This window comes from Parambassis ranga, chromosome 5 (genome assembly GCF_900634625.1).
Source record: "Parambassis ranga chromosome 5, fParRan2.1, whole genome shotgun sequence".
Taxonomy (NCBI): Eukaryota; Metazoa; Chordata; class Actinopteri; family Ambassidae; genus Parambassis; species Parambassis ranga.
In genome coordinates, this window is record NC_041026.1 from 31,240,292 (window position 1) to 31,257,975 (window position 17,684).

Consider the following 17,684-nt stretch of genomic DNA (forward strand, 5'->3'; position numbering starts at 1 on the left):
ACTGTATGTAGCTTACTTTCTAACATGGTGTAGTACAGCCTCAGGTCAAGAAAATAAATGAGTGTGACAAGCAAGGGCTGTAGTTTATTTAAATGCAAGGTGTAGGAAGACGATTGAAAAGAAGAGAAAAAAATGTGGAAGCTGGAATCAGACAGAACAGGTCAAACCAGGAGCAGCTGTGCCGATGTTGCAGTGGTGTAAGGTGAATTATTAGGCAACATGATGTGTACAGCAGTTTGGCCATTAACTTTAGATATTTCATGCTTATAAGTACCTATTTTTCCCAGTCCACGTTTTCACATGTAAACACATTAGAATATTTGCTTTTTTCCCCAGGAGGTACAACGCTGCACTGTTGATATGAACATTACATCAGAGCACTCAAACCACCCAGACAACAAGCACAAGAACAGATACATCAACATTGTGGCCTGTGAGTAATCTGCTGTTTAACAGCACTTTGTATGCTCTCTTTATATCATGATGTCACGTCACACAGTCTCCTGATAGTGTGGGTAGCTTTTGGATAAGGCCTCCAGAGTGCTCCACTTTGCTGTCCTTAATCTAACATATATCTATTCTTTGCGACAGATGCAAGTACCAGCAGATCAAACCAGCAGCCAGGGCACATCTTTTAAGTGGGATACCCCAGACAAGCCAGACAGTGTATGAGTAACAATGTGCAGCTTCTGTAATTGTGAGGGTCTCTGTAAATCATCATAACTGTTCATGCAAATGAAAAAAATGTCCACTCTGGCCAGCAGAGAGATTACAACTGTACATTAAGTGAAAGCAAAGCAGATTCAATGCTCTGTAGCTGTGTGTAAAAAACAAATTACACACCCTGGTTTGATCAATAAACAAGCCCCACATCATCACATGGACAATACTGTGTTAGGATTAGCTCCTGTTGTGGTTTCACACACCCTCACTGTTCCTTCCTCAGATGACCACAGCAGGGTGAAGCTGAGGCTGCTGGCTGGGAAGGACTCCAAACACTCTGACTACATCAATGCCAACTATGTAGATGTGAGCGCTTCTACTTGGACATCTCAATTACTCATCTATGTCTGTGTGTGCATGACAATGACAGCCAGAACAGAAAAATGGAACAATTTACATTATGGAAATCTATAATACCTAAACATATCTAGAAACTTATCATCATGTAATTTTTGACTGTAACAGTATATGTTTAATCCACATGCAGCCCCCCTCACTGCCTGTTTCTCATTCATTAGGGTTATAATAAGTCTAAAGCCTACATTGCAGCCCAGGGACCTCTTAAATCCACTTTTGAGGATTTCTGGCGGATGGTGTGGGAGCAAAACACTGGCATCATTGTGATGATCACTAACTTAATGGAGAAAGGTCGGGTATGTACTACCACACAAACATGGTGGTTTTTGGCTAACTTGTGCTTCTTTTCTGTGAAGGCATATACCTATATTCTGATGAATAAAAAAAAATGCTCATAATTAAAACACTGAAATTTATATAATATTATGATTATATTACCTGTAATAAACATCACATAGTCAATGTTTTGGGTGGCAGAGAAATAATAAAGTGTAAAGACTTGAATGTCATCAACAAGGGCCAAACTTGTTAGTGGGATGCAAAGGACCATGAAAATATTAGATGGGTCATACACTGAAAAAAAAATAATTTCATCATGTCCAGGGAACCCAATTCTTAACAGTAACTCAAACTTGATTTTAAAGGTATGGTAGGAGATTTCATTCTGATGCACTTTTTGTTAAATTAGTGTAACTTCTCTTTACAATCAGATAGCAACCAATTAGTTCGGCAGTTTCGCTTTAAAACAAAGAATATTAATCATCTGTAGAAGCTATAAAACGCTAAAAACATCAGCCAATCCTACGAGGTGCCCCTGCGCGTAGTATTGGCTGGTTGTCACTCTCTTCCTGCTCTGCGCGCACCAGAGAGGTACGTGCATGATGGCCGAAGTCACAGACTGGTTGGAAGGTGTGGCTTCGGGGTAAGCTCAGAGAGAAAGGGGCATGTGTTTACTTTCAAAATCTGGCTGACTCTCACTGAGTTTTCAAAATCTCCTACCATACCTTTAAAGGTTCTGAATGCATCCTCTTTTTTTCCAATGAACGATGCAGCCTTTATTTAAAGGTATTAGTTTTTTCATTACTTTTATGAATTTAAAGAGAATTGTTGAAGCTCACAACACTGAAAAAAGTGAACTCACTGTAATTGTGTGCAAATTAATTTTTGTGTTTGGCTTTAAAATGTATACTTGTTAAAGCTCAGTTGCATCCCCTGTTAGTTTGTATCACTTCTCAGTTAGTTATGAGATTTATTGATTTGCACCATCAGTGAGAAGGGCTGTTAGGTTGTGTATATATGTGTATGTGTTAAGATCAAGGCTGGTGAAGGGCTGGGTGTTTGGGTATGTCCCCCCACCTTCCACCTGGTTGGCTATGTTGCTATGCTGACTGAAGTGGACCTCTAAGTCTTGCAGTAAAGCCTCAGATGTTGTGATGAGGGCCTAATACACAGATGAGGGTAAGCTTTATAAAGACATGTCAAGCATGTGCAGTGATACCGTAAATCAATATTTTAAAAGCTTATTCAAGGTTTTGTTAATAGTAAGGAAATGCACTCAAAGCAACTGGACTCACGCTTTAAAAACATATATCTACACCCTAACAGCCCTCCTCACTGATGGTGCAAATCAATAAATCTCATAACAAACTGATAAGTGATACAAACTTACAGGGAATGCAACTAAGCTTTAACAAGTATACACAAAAAATAATTTACACATAATTACATTTGTTTGATCCAACAACTTACCAAGTTCACTTTTTTGAGTGTACATCATCAAAGGGGAACTCTGCATGTCACACAGACATGTCAGGCATAGGTATCAGATTGGTGATTGTGCGATTTACTCAACAGTGTTGTGTTGCATTTACTTAATCGGTTTGTGTTGCTTTAACAAGTAGCACAAAAATGTTAATTACATTGGACATAATTACAGTTATTTGATCCAACAACTCACTGAGTTCACTTTTTTAGTGTTGTGAGCTTCAGCAATTCTCTTTAAATTCATAAAAAGTAATGAAAATACTATAAAGTTACCTAATACCTATAATGATGGCTGCATTTAAAATCAAGTTTGAGTTACAGTTAAGAATTGGGTTCCCTGGACATGATGAAATCCTTTAAAAATTACACAATAAAATGGGTTTACCGAACTTTTAATACATTGAATCAACATGATTCTTTTAAACAATCTAACATGATTGAAATAAGTTAGTTTAACAAGAAATTATTAATTGAGAGAAAGAAGAAAATTACGTTGGTTTTACATATTATGATTGTGTGGGACCTATGTACACATTTCAATCAAGTAAATTCAAAGAATTCATTTTTCATTCATTCATTTTCAGTAGGTGTTTGACTTGAAAGACTTAAGCTTCCTGTGGCACAGTTAGTAAATAACTCTTGATTGGTGCATGTGTGTGTCTGCAGAGAAAATGTGACCAGTACTGGCCAACAGAGAACAGTGAAGAATATGGCCACATGGTAGTCACGCTGAAGAGCAGTAAAGTTCATGCTTGCTACACCATTCGTCACTTTACACTGTGCAACACTAAAGTCAAAAAGGTGAGTTAAAAAAAGAAAGGATTTTATATAAGTTACGAAATTATCTGCTTTACCTCTTTAAAATGAAAACTGCCCCTGATATTTACTTTTGTGATTATATAACATGTAGTCAGGCCTCAGTGACTGAATTTTCCTTCATGAAAATATTTTCTTTTTCTATTCCTGTCCTCACACCATTTTTTCTCCACTCCAACATCAATAACAGAGTGGAAAGGGGAGCACTAAGGCGTGGGCTCAGAGTGAGCGGACAGTGCTTCAGTACCATTACACCCAGTGGCCGGACATGGGTGTCCCAGAATACACCTTGCCTGTCCTCACCTTTGTCCGCAGGTCTTCAGCCACTCAGATGGCTGACATGGGACCAATGGTGGTCCACTGCAGGTAATATTACATATTCTGGAATAACCAGGGCACACTGGGAAGACGGTAGATAATGTTCGTAAACTCTGACTTCGTAAGCTTAATTTATTTCATTCTTTGTGCATCTATTGCAACCTAACCAAAAGGTTCTCTTGAATTCTTAGTATTTTCAGACACTTCAAATTGTCTGGTGCTGCATATCTAGTGAACATGCAGTCACAGTTGCAAGCTTGTATTTAAAGGCATTTTACAGTAAGGCAGGCGGGGAAATTACTGGTAATTGCCTGCTGACTGTTGCCCCAGGGGGAATCAGTATGAAGGTCTCAGCTATCATCTGCACTGTGATGGTCAATAATAACTTGTCACAGCGCTCCACTGGTTTGGCTGCAGACACAATACTCATTACTAGTATTTTGCACGAACACACACATGCACACACATCCTCCTACTCAATATGCGAGATCCATTGCAGAAACAGGAGTCATCCTGTCATCCTGCTGCCCCGCTGCTTTAAAGCAAGCATAAAGTGTATGGAAATTGTTCAACAATAATTCTCCACTGCATCTTACATTGTCAGTATTTTTGGCTTCAGTCAGTCAAAAATGAATGTCACACACAAGAAAACATTCAGACATGCATATGTAATTATGAAACTAAATAATTTAAACTCATATGTCAGTCATTCCAAAGGGATTAATAATGTATATTCTATTCTATTCTATTCTATTCTATTCTATTCTATTCTATTCTATTCTATATGATCCCATCTATAAGGCTATACTGTTTGATGAAAACAGGTTACTTTAACATTTCCTTTAAGGCTCTGACTATGCAATTGTCATGTCTTGCTAAATGTTGTTGTGCTGTGTTGCAGTGCCGGAGTGGGCCGGACAGGGACATACATCGTCATTGACAGCATGTTACAGCAGATCAAAGACAAGAGCACAGTTAATGTACTTGGCTTCCTCAAACACATACGCACCCAGCGCAACTACCTTGTCCAGACTGAGGTTTGTATATCTGTATGTGTCTCTGAAACACATCCATTGCTTAATTGTTTCCTTTGGGAAACCACAAGGGCATAATTTACTTTGTGGGGAGCATACAATACACTGACAAGGTCATTCAAGGATGAATCTGGGAAGCTCAACAATTTAAATATCATGTAGCTGAGTGTTAAACGCACAAGTTCTTGCATTTATTTTCAGTCGATCACCCTCCATGCAACTCTTAACAGCTAACAAAAGCTCATGTTCCAGTTCATTATGTGCTAAGAGATTCATTCAGTTTACTGTTCACTGAAAACATGAGCACATTCAATGAATGCACTCAAGCACAAGAATGGTAATCAATAGTACAAGCAGGAAAGGTTTTCTCGGGATGCCAATATAGTAAAGCTCTTAGTAATTTATTCTCCAGAAAGTACAGAAATCCATATCCATACATCAAAACAATCCTTATGTTAAGATACAAATGCAAGGCAGACGGCAGTTCAAAGTTCAAAAAGCAAGGTCCTTTATTTCAGTCCAAAGTCGGGACACAGGTGAGCAGTCAGCAAGCAGAAATACAAAAGGGCTAAGGCTATACAAAACAGGCTGAGGTCATAAATGAAAAAGCAACAGGCAATATTACAAAGAGCTATGGCTAAGGTTAAATCAAAAGACAGACTAAGGTCATACACAGAATTTCATAGAACTAAGACAAGTCAAAAAACAAAGCCAATTGCCGATAAACAAACCAACAAGACGAACTGGCAGTGATTCCAGGGGGAACACAGAGACAGAGGCTATGTTCAGACTGCAGGTCTTAATGCCCAATCCAGATTTTTTGGTGAAATCCGATTTTTTGGTGTACAAAATATTTTGCGACTGCTACCACTCTCCTGTGTGAACGGACTGCGGGCCTGAAGTGACCCGCATGAGCAGAAAAGGACAAGACGTCACACAATGTGTGCTTGTGTGGCTTTGTTTATCCAATCCAATCCAATCCATCTTTATTTATAGAGCACTTTTAAAACAAGGTCAGCCAAAATGCTGTACACAGCCTATCAAGTGTAGATTATGTTAATGTCCGATCGTAGCCAACATAATTACAACCAAACAATATTAGGAAGAATGCTGAGAAGGAAGAGAGCAGTAGCTGCAATGTCTGTACAGAATTGTGTGTGGGTGTGGAGTGGTGGGATAGTGATGTGACTGCTTTTAGCGATACTGACTTCATTCATAATTTCAGAATGATGAACTCAAGGTTACTCAAGGCTGAGTTTAATACTTTCTTCATCAGAAAGTTTTATTAACTAAATGTAAGTAGACTCTTAGTAGAGTCTACAAAGTAAGCATATATCAGTTACCACTTGATATTACAAGTAATGTTACAATTACATGATACCCGTGCATACACCTCTGACACAAAGAGCCAGACTGCGTCGATGAGACTTCTGATTGGCTTGCACAGCTTTCTCCTTCTTCCTACACATAGTTATGATGGCTTTTGGGAGCGTATATATGCAGGTTAATGTAAACAAAAACTTTTTTGTAAACCATGGTGTGTGCACAATGTTATTTTGGAAAAAAAGGAAATATTTGTTTTTTCAAAATACAATGCTATGTGTAAACGTAGCCTAAGTACAGAAGGGCAGGTGAAACAATGGGACACAGGTGAGACACGTTAACGCGGGGCAGGCAATCAACAAGGAGGGAAAACACAGGAGGAAGTCAATCACACACAGACCCACCAGGGACACACAGGCTTATCAAAATAAAACCGGAAACATAAAATACAATAAAACAAACAACCAAAAACTCAAGGGTACGATTCTTTAAAATAAAACATTAAGTAACAAACCCCAGAATTTATGTGTAAAACTGAATACCAGAATACAATTCTAAGAAATAACCAAGAACTTAAACAAAACTTAAAAACAATAAAACACAGTAACAATAAAAGACAGTCAAAACACACCACATCACCCAGAAACAAGGAATTCATTCAGAAACAAAACACAGAATCATGACAAAACAAGGACAACAACAACAAAAAAACGCAGGACCATAACACCTTAGGCCAGGGGTGCCCATTACGTCGATCGATCGCGGAGGGGGTGTGGGTCAATCACATGCCATTTAAAAAATGTTTTCATGTTAGTCTATCACCTATCCTCATGGTGCCTCAAAGATCTTTTATAACATAGATGTCTCACTTTGTCCTGATCACCTGCGCCGTTGCATGTTTGTGTGTGTATGTAGTAGCATGAAGAATTGAAGGAGTGAGAGCTTCTAGCGTTTGGGGCTAGTTTTTGGGCTGTGTCAACAAACCGGAGAGACAGTTTAGTGCTGCGGCGAACAGACAGAGGACTGTAGCCTGATGCCAGTTCAGGCTGGATGCTGTGCGCTGTGTTTTTATAATGTTCTTCAGTCATGGTGCCGGTGCTCTGGCTTGTTAGTCAGCTAACTTGTTAGCTAGTGTCTGCTAAGTCCGTCTATCAATGACAAGCTGATTAACATAACTAAAGTAGGAACAGCGGTTTAAACTGGATGGATAAAGTAGGAAGAATTTGCTTGTTAGTTTTATCACTTAAAACACAGTAAGCATAGGGATTGTTATTTTTTATTGCCTTTATTATAACCATTTAGCAGCCCCTCTCTTCACTTATTGCCCACAGCCTGCCTCATGACACACAGAGTTGACTGGGTACCTTTATAATATGTTTGTACTGAAAAATGTAATTTAACTACAAATTGTCATTTTTAAAAAGATGTGTAATTTTAAGATTTCTTTGTTTATTATTTTAACCTGATTATATATACTGTTAATATATCCTAAAATGGAAATCAATTATAGGCTATACACACATGTATATACGTGGATTAGAGTAGGTAGATCACTTTGACTTGGTCATTGTAAGAAGTAGCCGCGAGTCGGAAAAGTGTGGGCACCCCTGCCTTAGGCAATATCAATATTAGAAGATTGAAAATTAATAATTTTATCAAAAAAAACATTTCAATTTGCTGTTTAGTGGTTTCAAATACATTACAAATACATTTAAAACTCAACTATGTAAACTCTTTGTGCTAACTCTGTGTTTTTGAAAATCTGCACACTCCAGCACAACTAGCAAGATAAAGGCTCTCACTTTGTGCTAATGCAGGAACAGTACGTCTTTATCCACGATGCCTTGATAGAAGCCATTTTGGGGAAGGATACAGAAGTACCTGCCAGCCAGCTTCACAGCTACTTCAACACCATCTCAACCCCAGGGCACAGTGGGAGGACACGTCTGGAGAAACAGTTCAAGGTGACATTTCATTGCCATGAATACATTACATCACTGGCAGCAGTCTCTCACCTGACTAAACTACAGGGACACATACATTGCTTATAAACTCATAGCAAGGCTGTGTATATTTTTATCCTTTAGCCATCAGGCTCCTAACACTCACAGACCGACCCTGGACACCATTACACTCTTCTATTTAGAGTATACAAAGACAGCACTAAAATAATCAACACCTGCATCTTTGATGTTAATACCGTAGTAAATATTGAGTGATGTTATAAATACATCACTTGACCTGTTATGTTGTTGTAATTATTGTTGTTATTGTTGTGGACTGTTCGCAAACACTAACCTTATGTGTTGTTTGGGACAAAAACGTCCCCTAACTTTAACGGTTTTTTTGCATAGACCTTTTAATTAACTTCAGTTCTAATCAACAGTAGTGAAAAAATCATTTTACAAATTTGTGATTTTTACAGTTAAAATCCTGGGGGAAAATGATTTTTTCACTACTGTTGATTAGAACTGAAGTTAATTAAAAGGTCTATGCAAAAAAAATTCAAAAAAATATTTATCTGATATATTTTTAAAACCGTTAAAGATAGGGGACGTTTTTGTCCCAAACAACACATAAGGGGGTAAAATTTGCCCACAGTGTACTGTTGACCTATGAAAAATTTTAAAATCACATTAACAAAATTTATGTAAACTTAAGCTTGTTGAGCAAAAATAATTCAATTTGTTCACATATTGACAAAGTTATGGCCAAAATAAACAGAAAAATTTCTCTCAGAGGACAAAAATGTCCCAAACAGTGCATGAGGGTTAAACTGTCTGTCTTTTAGTCATTGTTAGAGGTTTTGTTTTGTATTGTATTTGTTACACAAGTGCATTTTCCTGCTTATTATGTAAACATTATTATGCATTACAACATTATTGTAATTTCCCTATCATTTTGTGTCACATTATTTTTTGCTTAACTTGCTGCTGCTGTGGCTTTGAAACAAGGAAGCTTTCTTGAATTGAAAACTATGTTGTATGGACAAAACTTTAATTCTGTCTGAATTACAGCACCTTGCACCTGTTATATCTTGATGATAGCATTTTTTAGTGATTTCAAACCGAGTTGAACATCTCTGAACTTATCTCATTTAAAGCTTTTTACTCATTGTTACGTAGCAGGCAAAAAGTGTCTATTCACCAGTGCCTGTGTTTTTAAGATCTCTCTCTGTAACTGTATCTCTGCACAGCTAAAAAATGGAGTTAAAATTTCAGAGTTAAATGTTTAGGAGTTGATTTTAACTCCTGAAGTGTAATTTCAACACTTTCAGAGTTAAATTGTGTCCAGTTGTGGAGTTGTTTGACAGAGTTGATTCCATCAGTGTTCAACACTGCAGAGATACAATTAAGCTCTGTCCCTCTGCCTCCGCCCCAGTATGGCTGACGTGCACAGTTCCCCTTTGATGATGTGCTTGATAATGGCCTCCTAATTCTCCTGGTTGTCTGAGTCAAACACCAACCCCAATGCCAGTGACACCTTGTGGTTAACTGCAATATTGACTTGCACCGTCAGTGAGGAAGGTGTGTTGGTGTGTGCATCTACGTGTACATGTGTGTATGACTAGTGATGGGTTTTCGAGGCTTTGTTGAAGCCTTGACACCTGATTCAAGAAAAAGGTTCATTACTTGAGGCTTCATTGACACAGTAGCTCGAGTAGGACATCTAGTGGTGAATAAAATGAACTGCGGTGTGTGTTATTGGTTCATGGATCTTTGGATCTTTGGGATTTGACTGCCCATGCACAGTCTCGTTCCACTACAGGTTTCACTGGTTTCAAGCTAACACAATACAGTACATATATTAAAGAAAGATGTTATTACCATTATACTAATATATTGTTTAGATGTTTAATTGCAGTAAGTAACACAAACCTAGTGACAGGGTTTCGATCCTGTGTAAAGGAGTGAAGTGTTTCATATGACGCAAGTCACATGATTTTTCCTAAAGCAGGCACTTACGTTTGACTGTAAGTGTGACTATGACGGACCTAGAAATAATATCACATTTCAGTTGCACTGCTATGGGATTTGACATGGATAATTACTGATAATATAAAATAATAATTATAATCACATATGTTGTGTTAAGAATACTTGAAATGCATAGGAAAGTCTGTTTTGGGGTTCATTGGTGATTCACATGACAAACCGAACCAATCACATGGTTCGAAGCACTCAACTGCTTCAAACGTCACTGAAGTGGTTCAAACGTCACTAGTCACGTGACTGAAGCAAGCCTCGGCACAGTGGTTCGAAACAATTGCTTTATGAGCTACCGCGCATGTGTCGAAGCCTCGGGTGTCAGAGGACCATCCTTATGTATGACATTTAAACTTCTGGATGGTTGAGTTAATCTTCCTCCCCACCTGTGGCTATGCTGCCTGCCTTGGACCTTTAAGTCCTGCAGTCTTGACTCATATGTCACCAGGTTTTCCATGATGGTCAGACTCATGAGGACATGTCGGTATCAAGTTTCGTGCAACAGGGTGGTGTTTAAGGATGGTCCTCTGACACCCAAGGCTCCGACATGCGCAGTAGCTCAAGAAGCAATTGTTTTGAACCACAGTACCGAGGCTTGCTTCGGTCACGTGACTAGTGATGCTTGAACCAGTTGAGTGCTTCGAACAGCATACGAGTCATGTGATTGGTTCGGGTTGTGAATCGCTTGGTGGGACCGAGTGTGTTCAGGGATAGGACATCCTTAGCAATCAATGTAGCTATATCAATATATAGTTATAGATCAATCAGTTAGATAGTGAAATATTATATATATTAGCTACATTGATACATTTATCAGTTTGATTGCTGCAAAGCAATCAAACTCTTGAGATTCTTTAAATATGAGTTTAATATTTTACTTAGATGCAAACGATTCACATTTATTTTTATTATTTATATCTAAGAATTTCATTAAAAGCATTAAACGCAGTTAATCGCAATTTGTCATTGTGTACATTTTAGTAAAAGAAAAGTTATTGATCACGTTTCTCTTGCATAGGCGAAACTTTCTGTTTGTGTGTGTGTGGAGGACCCCTTGCTGATTTGTGTATCATAAGTTTCGAACCCAGACCCTCTCGCACCCAAACAACCGACAATGATACCCCTACACCACCATCCAGCTTTGTTCTCTGCCGCAAATGCTTTAATTGTGTTAAACATTTTAATCGGATTAATCAGGACATTTGATTAGCTCTAATTATTATGTATCCACTTCAAATGTAACTTTGTATAACAATTTTGTGCAGTGAAACTGAAAATTTAATGTATTTTATTGTGTCAGCCTGAAACCATGCAACCGTGTAGTGTAGTCGAACGAGACTGCACGGCGATTCAAATCCCAAACAATCCATGAACCAATAACACACACCGCAATTCATTTTATTCACCACTAGATGTCCTACTCGAGCACTGTGTCATTGAAGCCTCGAGTAATGAACCTTTTTCTTGAATCAGGTGTTGAAGCTTCAACAAAGCCTCGAAAACCCATCACTAATCACTAGTGGCGTTACTGGTAAAACATAAAAAAAAAATAATAAAAATACCTTGTTAAATAAAGGTTAAATATATATATATAATGACTTGGTCTGAAAGTTTGACAGAATACTGGTTGATTGCACTCATCCTCCACCCCCTCTCCTTTTGTGTTTCAGTTGGTAACCCAGTGCAACTCCAGATCTCTGGAATGCTTCAATGCTCAGAAGGAGTGCAACAAAGAGAAAAATCGAAATTCCTCAGTATTGCCATGTAAGTGTTACAATGTTGTAATATGGGTATTCACAGTAAACAGTAGTAAAAATTAATATGTAGATTACTCTGTAATTCAAATAAGACTGGCATGCAGAGAATCACAAAGAACTTTGCAAATATACCAACCTGTCAAACTCAATTTGTTTTATTATTTATTTCTGTTTACTTTTTTTGGTATATTTTTGTTATTAAATGTTACATATCGATTACATATCTATGGTCTTGAGTTACTGAGTGTGGGTCCTTTTTGTAGGCTATAAATTAAATTAAAGCTGCAAGCAGCAATGCAGGCCCTCGCGCACCTTGCGATCCACGGGGTCCCCTCTCCTATGCTCTCGTCTCCTATACTCTCCTGTCCTGTGCTCTCCTCTCCTCTCATTTCCAGAGATGTACAACAAACACATGTTTACAACCAAACTTTACTGCTGCCAGTAGGTGGCACTATGACCGTGTCATCATATAAGCATATATATCTGTTCATACTCGGGTCCATAGCAGTACTGTAAGATTTTGTCCACATTGCATAAAGTATGTTGGTGGTACTGCAACAAATACAGTGAGTTCCTTTGTAATGGCAAATGGTCAACTTTGAGGCCACGCCCCCACCACACCGTAATACTTTTGTAAGAGTTTTGGAATGCGTCTATTCCCTATGGTGTCCTGAGTGGACACAGTGATTTTCAGCTTGATTGGATGAAGTATGCGAGGCGTGAAAAGTTTTGCAGCAGGGTCACAAATCGCCAAAAATTAACAGAAATTTCAAAATGGCGGACTTCCTGTTGGGTTTGGAGGGGGGGTCCAAGAGACTTTTTTGTGCATCATGGGGTGATACACATGTGTGCCAATCTTCATGATCCTGTGTCAAACTGGCCAGCGGGGCTACGCGTTAGGGCAAAAAATACAGGGAGTTCATTTGTAATGGCGAATGGTCAACTTTGAGGCCACGCCCCCACCGCACCGTAATACTTTTGTATGAGTTTTGGAATACGTCTATTCCCTATGGTGTCCTGAGTGGACACAGTGATTTTCAGCTTGATTGGATGAAGTATGCGAGGCGTGAAAAGTTTTGCAGCAGGGTCACAAATCGCCAAAAATTAACAGAAATTTCAAAATGGCGGACTTCCTGTTGGGTTTGGAGGGGGGGTCCAAGAGACTTTTTTGTGCATCATGGGGTGATACACACGTGTGCCAATTTTCATAATCCTGTGTCAAACTGGCCAGAGGGGCAGGCAGGAAAACCTATGAAAACACAACGTTTTGTGTAGCCAGTAGGTGGCGCTCTGTCAAAGCCTCAATATTGTTGTGTAGATGTGTTTAGGGTCAGACTCTGATCATACATGTGACATTTCGTACAGATCGGACAGAAAACGAAGAAGTTATAGCGACTTCCTGTTTCCTCTGAAATGGTGAAACTTTGAGGCCACGCCCCGGCCACACCGTCAGACTTTTGTAAGAGTTTTGGAATGCGTCTATTCCCTATGGTGTCCTGAGTGGACACGGCGACTTTCAGCTCAATCCGATAAACTATGTGAGGCGTGAAAAGTTTTGCAGCAGGGTCACACATCGCCAAAAATGGCCACAAAAGGTAAAATGGCGGGCTTCCTGTTGGGTTTGGAGGCGGGGTCCAAGAGACTTTTTTGTGCGTCTTGGGGTGATACATATGTGTGCCAATTTTCATAATCCTGTGTCAAACTGGCCAGAGGGGCTACGCGTTGGGGGCGCTATAGAGTCATTTTCTATGTGCATTTCAAAAGTCAGCAAATTTCAAAATTTTTCGGGCGAATGAATTTTTCTACCAAGTTTGGTGAGTTTTTGGGCATGTTAAGGCCTCCAAAAATGCGATCTCGGAGGGGAAAAAAAAAAAAAAAAAAAAAATTAAAGCTGCAAGCAGCATTGCGGGCCCTCGCGCACCTTGCGATCCGCGGGGTCATCGCAGTCTTCTCTCCTATGCTCTCGTCTCCTATACTCTCCTGTGCTATGCTCTCCTCCTCTCATTTCCACAGATATACAACAAACACATGTTTACAACCAAACTTTCCTGCTACCAGTAGGTGGCGCTATGACCGTATCATCCTATTAGCATATATATCTGTTTAGACTCGGCTCCATGGCAGTACTGTAAGATTTTGTCCACATTGCATAAAGTATATGGGTAGTACTGCATAAAACACAGCGAGTTCCTTTGTAATGGCGAATGGTCAACTTTGAGGCCACTCCCCCGCCACACGGTAATACTTTTGAAAGAGTTTTGGAATGCGTCTATTCCCTATGGTGTCCTGAGTGGACACAGTGAATTTCAGCTGAATTGCATGAAGTATGCGAGGCATGAAAAGTTTTGATAGCAGGGTCAGAAATACGGTAAAAATGCCAAAAAAAAGTCAAAATGGTGGACTTCCTGTTGGGTTTGGAGGGGGGGTCCAAGAGACTTTTTTGTGCGTCTTGGGGTGATACACATGTGTGCTAATTCTCATGATCCTGTGTCAAACTGGCCAGCGGGGCTACGCATTAGGGCAATAAATACAGTGAGTTCCTTTGTAATGGCGAATGGTCAACTTTGAGGCCACGCCCCCGCCACACCGTCAGACTTTTGTAAGAGTTTTGAATGCGTCTATTCCCTATGGTGTCCTGAGTGGACACAGTGAGTTTTAGCTCATTTGGATGAAGTATGCGAGTCGTGAAAAGTTTTGTAGGAGGGTCACAAATCGCCAAAAATTAACAGAAATTTCAAAATTGCGGACTTCCTGTTGGGTTTGGAGGGGGGGTCCAAGAGACTTTTTTGTGCATCTTGGGGTGATACACATGTGTACCAATTTTCATGACCCTACTCAAAACAGGCCAGGGGGGCAGGCAGAAAAACCTATGAAAACACAACATTTTGTGTAGCCAGTAGGTGGCGCTCTGTCAAAGCCTCAATATTGTTGTATAGATGTGTTTAGGGTCAGACTCTGATCATACATGTGACATTTCGTACAGATCGGACAGAAAACGAAGAAGTTATAGAGACTTTCTGTGTCCTCAGAAATGGTCAAACTTTGAGGCCACGCCCCGGCCACACCGTCAGACTTTTGTAAGAGTTTTGGAATGCGTCTATTCCCTATGGTGTCCTGAGTGGACACGGCGAATTTCAGCTCAATCCGTTGAAGTATGCGAGGCGTGAAAAGTTTGGCAGCAGGGTCACACATCGCCAAAAATGGCCACAAACCTTCAAATGGCGGACTTCCTGTTGGGTTTGGAGGGGGGGTCCAAGAGACTTTTTTGTGCGTCTTGAGGTGATACATATGTGTGCCAATTTTCATAATCCTGTGTCAAACCGGCCAGAGGGGCTACGCGTTGGGGGCGCTATAGAGCCATTTTTATATGTGCATTTCAAAAGTCAGCAAATTTCAAAATTTTTCGGGCGAATGAATTTTTCTACCAAGTTTGGTGAGTTTTTGGGCATGTTAAGGCCTCCAAAAATGCGATCTCGGAGGGGGAAAAAAAAAAAAAAAAAAAAAAAATTAAAGCTGCAAGCAGCATTGCGGGCCCTCGCGCACCTTGCGATCCGCGGGGTCATCGCAGTCTTCTCTCCTATGCTCTCGTCTCCTATACTCTCCTGTCCTATGCTCTCCTCCTCTCATTTCCACAGATATACAACAAACACATGTTTACAACCAAACTTTCCTGCTACCAGTAGGTGGCGCTATGACCGTATCATCCTATTAGCATATATATCTGTTTAGACTCGGCTCCAAGGCAGTACTGTAAGATTTTGTCCACATTGCATAAAGTATATGGGTAGTACTGCATAAAACACAGCGAGTTCCTTTGTAATGGCGAATGGTCAACTTTGAGGCCACTCCCCCGCCACACGGTAATACTTTTGAAAGAGTTTTGGAATGCGTCTATTCCCTATGGTGTCCTGAGTGGACACAGTGAATTTCAGCTCAATTGCATGAAGTATGTGAGGCGTGAAAAGTTTTGAAGCAGGGTCACAAATAGGCAAAAAATGGCCACAAAAGTCAAAATGGTGGACTTCCTGTTGGGTTTGGAGGGGGGGTCCAAGAGACTTTTTTGTGCGTCTTGGGGTGATACACATGTGTGCTAATTCTCATGATCCTGTGTCAAACTGGCCAGCGGGGCTACGCATTAGGGCAATAAATACAGTGAGTTCCTTTGTAATGGCGAATGGTCAACTTTGAGGCCACGCCCCCGCCACACCGTCAGACTTTTGTAAGAGTTTTTGAATGCGTCTATTCCCTATGGTGTCCTGAGTGGACACAGTGAGTTTTAGCTCAATTGGATGAAGTATGCGAGGCGTGAAAAGTTTTGTAGGAGGGTCACAAATCGCCAAAAATTAACAGAAATTTCAAAATTGCGGACTTCCTGTTGGGTTTGGAGGGGGGGTCCAAGAGACTTTTTTGTGCATCTTGGGGTGATACACATGTGTACCAATTTTCATGACCCTACTCAAAACAGGCCAGGGGGGCAGGCAGAAAAACCTATGAAAACACAACATTTTGTGTAGCCAGTAGGTGGCGCTCTGTCAAAGCCTCAATATTGTTGTATAGATGTGTTTAGGGTCAGACTCTGATCATACATGTGACATTTCGTACAGATCGGACAGAAAACGAAGAAGTTATAGAGACTTTCTGTGTCCTCAGAAATGGTCAAACTTTGAGGCCACGCCCCGGCCACACCGTCAGACTTTTGTAAGAGTTTTGGAATGCGTCTATTCCCTATGGTGTCCTGAGTGGACACGGCGAATTTCAGCTCAATCCGTTGAAGTATGCGAGGCGTGAAAAGTTTGGCAGCAGGGTCACACATCGCCAAAAATGGCCACAAACCTTCAAATGGCGGACTTCCTGTTGGGTTTGGAGGGGGGGTCCAAGAGACTTTTTTGTGCGTCTTGAGGTGATACATATGTGTGCCAATTTTCATAATCCTGTGTCAAACCGGCCAGAGGGGCTACGCGTTGGGGGCGCTATAGAGCCATTTTTATATGTGCATTTCAAAAGTCAGCAAATTTCAAAATTTTTCGGGCGAATGAATTTTTCTACCAAGTTTGGTGAGTTTTTGGGCATGTTAAGGCCTCCAAAAATGCGATCTCGGAGGGGGAAAAAAAAAAAAAAAAAAAAAAAAAAATAATCCTAAGGGTTTCAATAGGGCTCTTGCACCATTCGGTGCTCGGGCCCTAATTAAAGCTGCAAGCAGCATTGCGGGCCCTCGCGCACCTTGCGATCCGCGGGGTCATCGCAGTCTTCTCTCCTATGCTCTCGTCTCCTATACTCTCCTGTGCTATGCTCTCCTCCTCTCATTTCCACAGATATACAACAAACACATGTTTACAACCAAACTTTCCTGCTACCAGTAGGTGGCGCTATGACCGTATCATCCTATTAGCATATATATCTGTTCAGACTCGGGTCCATAGCAGTACTGTAAGATTTTGTCCACATTGCATAAAGTATATGGGTAGTACTGCATAAAACACAGCGAGTTCCTTTGTAATGGCGAATGGTCAACTTTGAGGCCACTCCCCCGCCACACGGTAATACTTTTGAAAGAGTTTGGAATGCGTCTATTCCCTATGGTGTCCTGAGTGGACACAGTGAATTTC

General features: G+C 40.3%; 1 protein-coding gene across 1 annotated transcript in view; it reads left to right on the top strand.

Moving 5' to 3' along the window:
- The window catches only part of LOC114435948 (receptor-type tyrosine-protein phosphatase gamma-like), a 234,170-nt gene that overhangs the window by 176,411 nt on the left and 40,075 nt on the right, over positions 1–17,684 (top strand). Inside the window, exons 16-23 of the mRNA XM_028405936.1 lie at positions 337–433; positions 947–1,029; positions 1,242–1,376; positions 3,511–3,645; positions 3,851–4,026; positions 4,880–5,015; positions 8,153–8,299; positions 11,992–12,085. Coding sequence (XP_028261737.1) covers positions 337–433; positions 947–1,029; positions 1,242–1,376; positions 3,511–3,645; positions 3,851–4,026; positions 4,880–5,015; positions 8,153–8,299; positions 11,992–12,085 — 1,003 coding nt within the window. The remainder of the gene's footprint in view (positions 1–336; positions 434–946; positions 1,030–1,241; positions 1,377–3,510; positions 3,646–3,850; positions 4,027–4,879; positions 5,016–8,152; positions 8,300–11,991; positions 12,086–17,684) is intronic.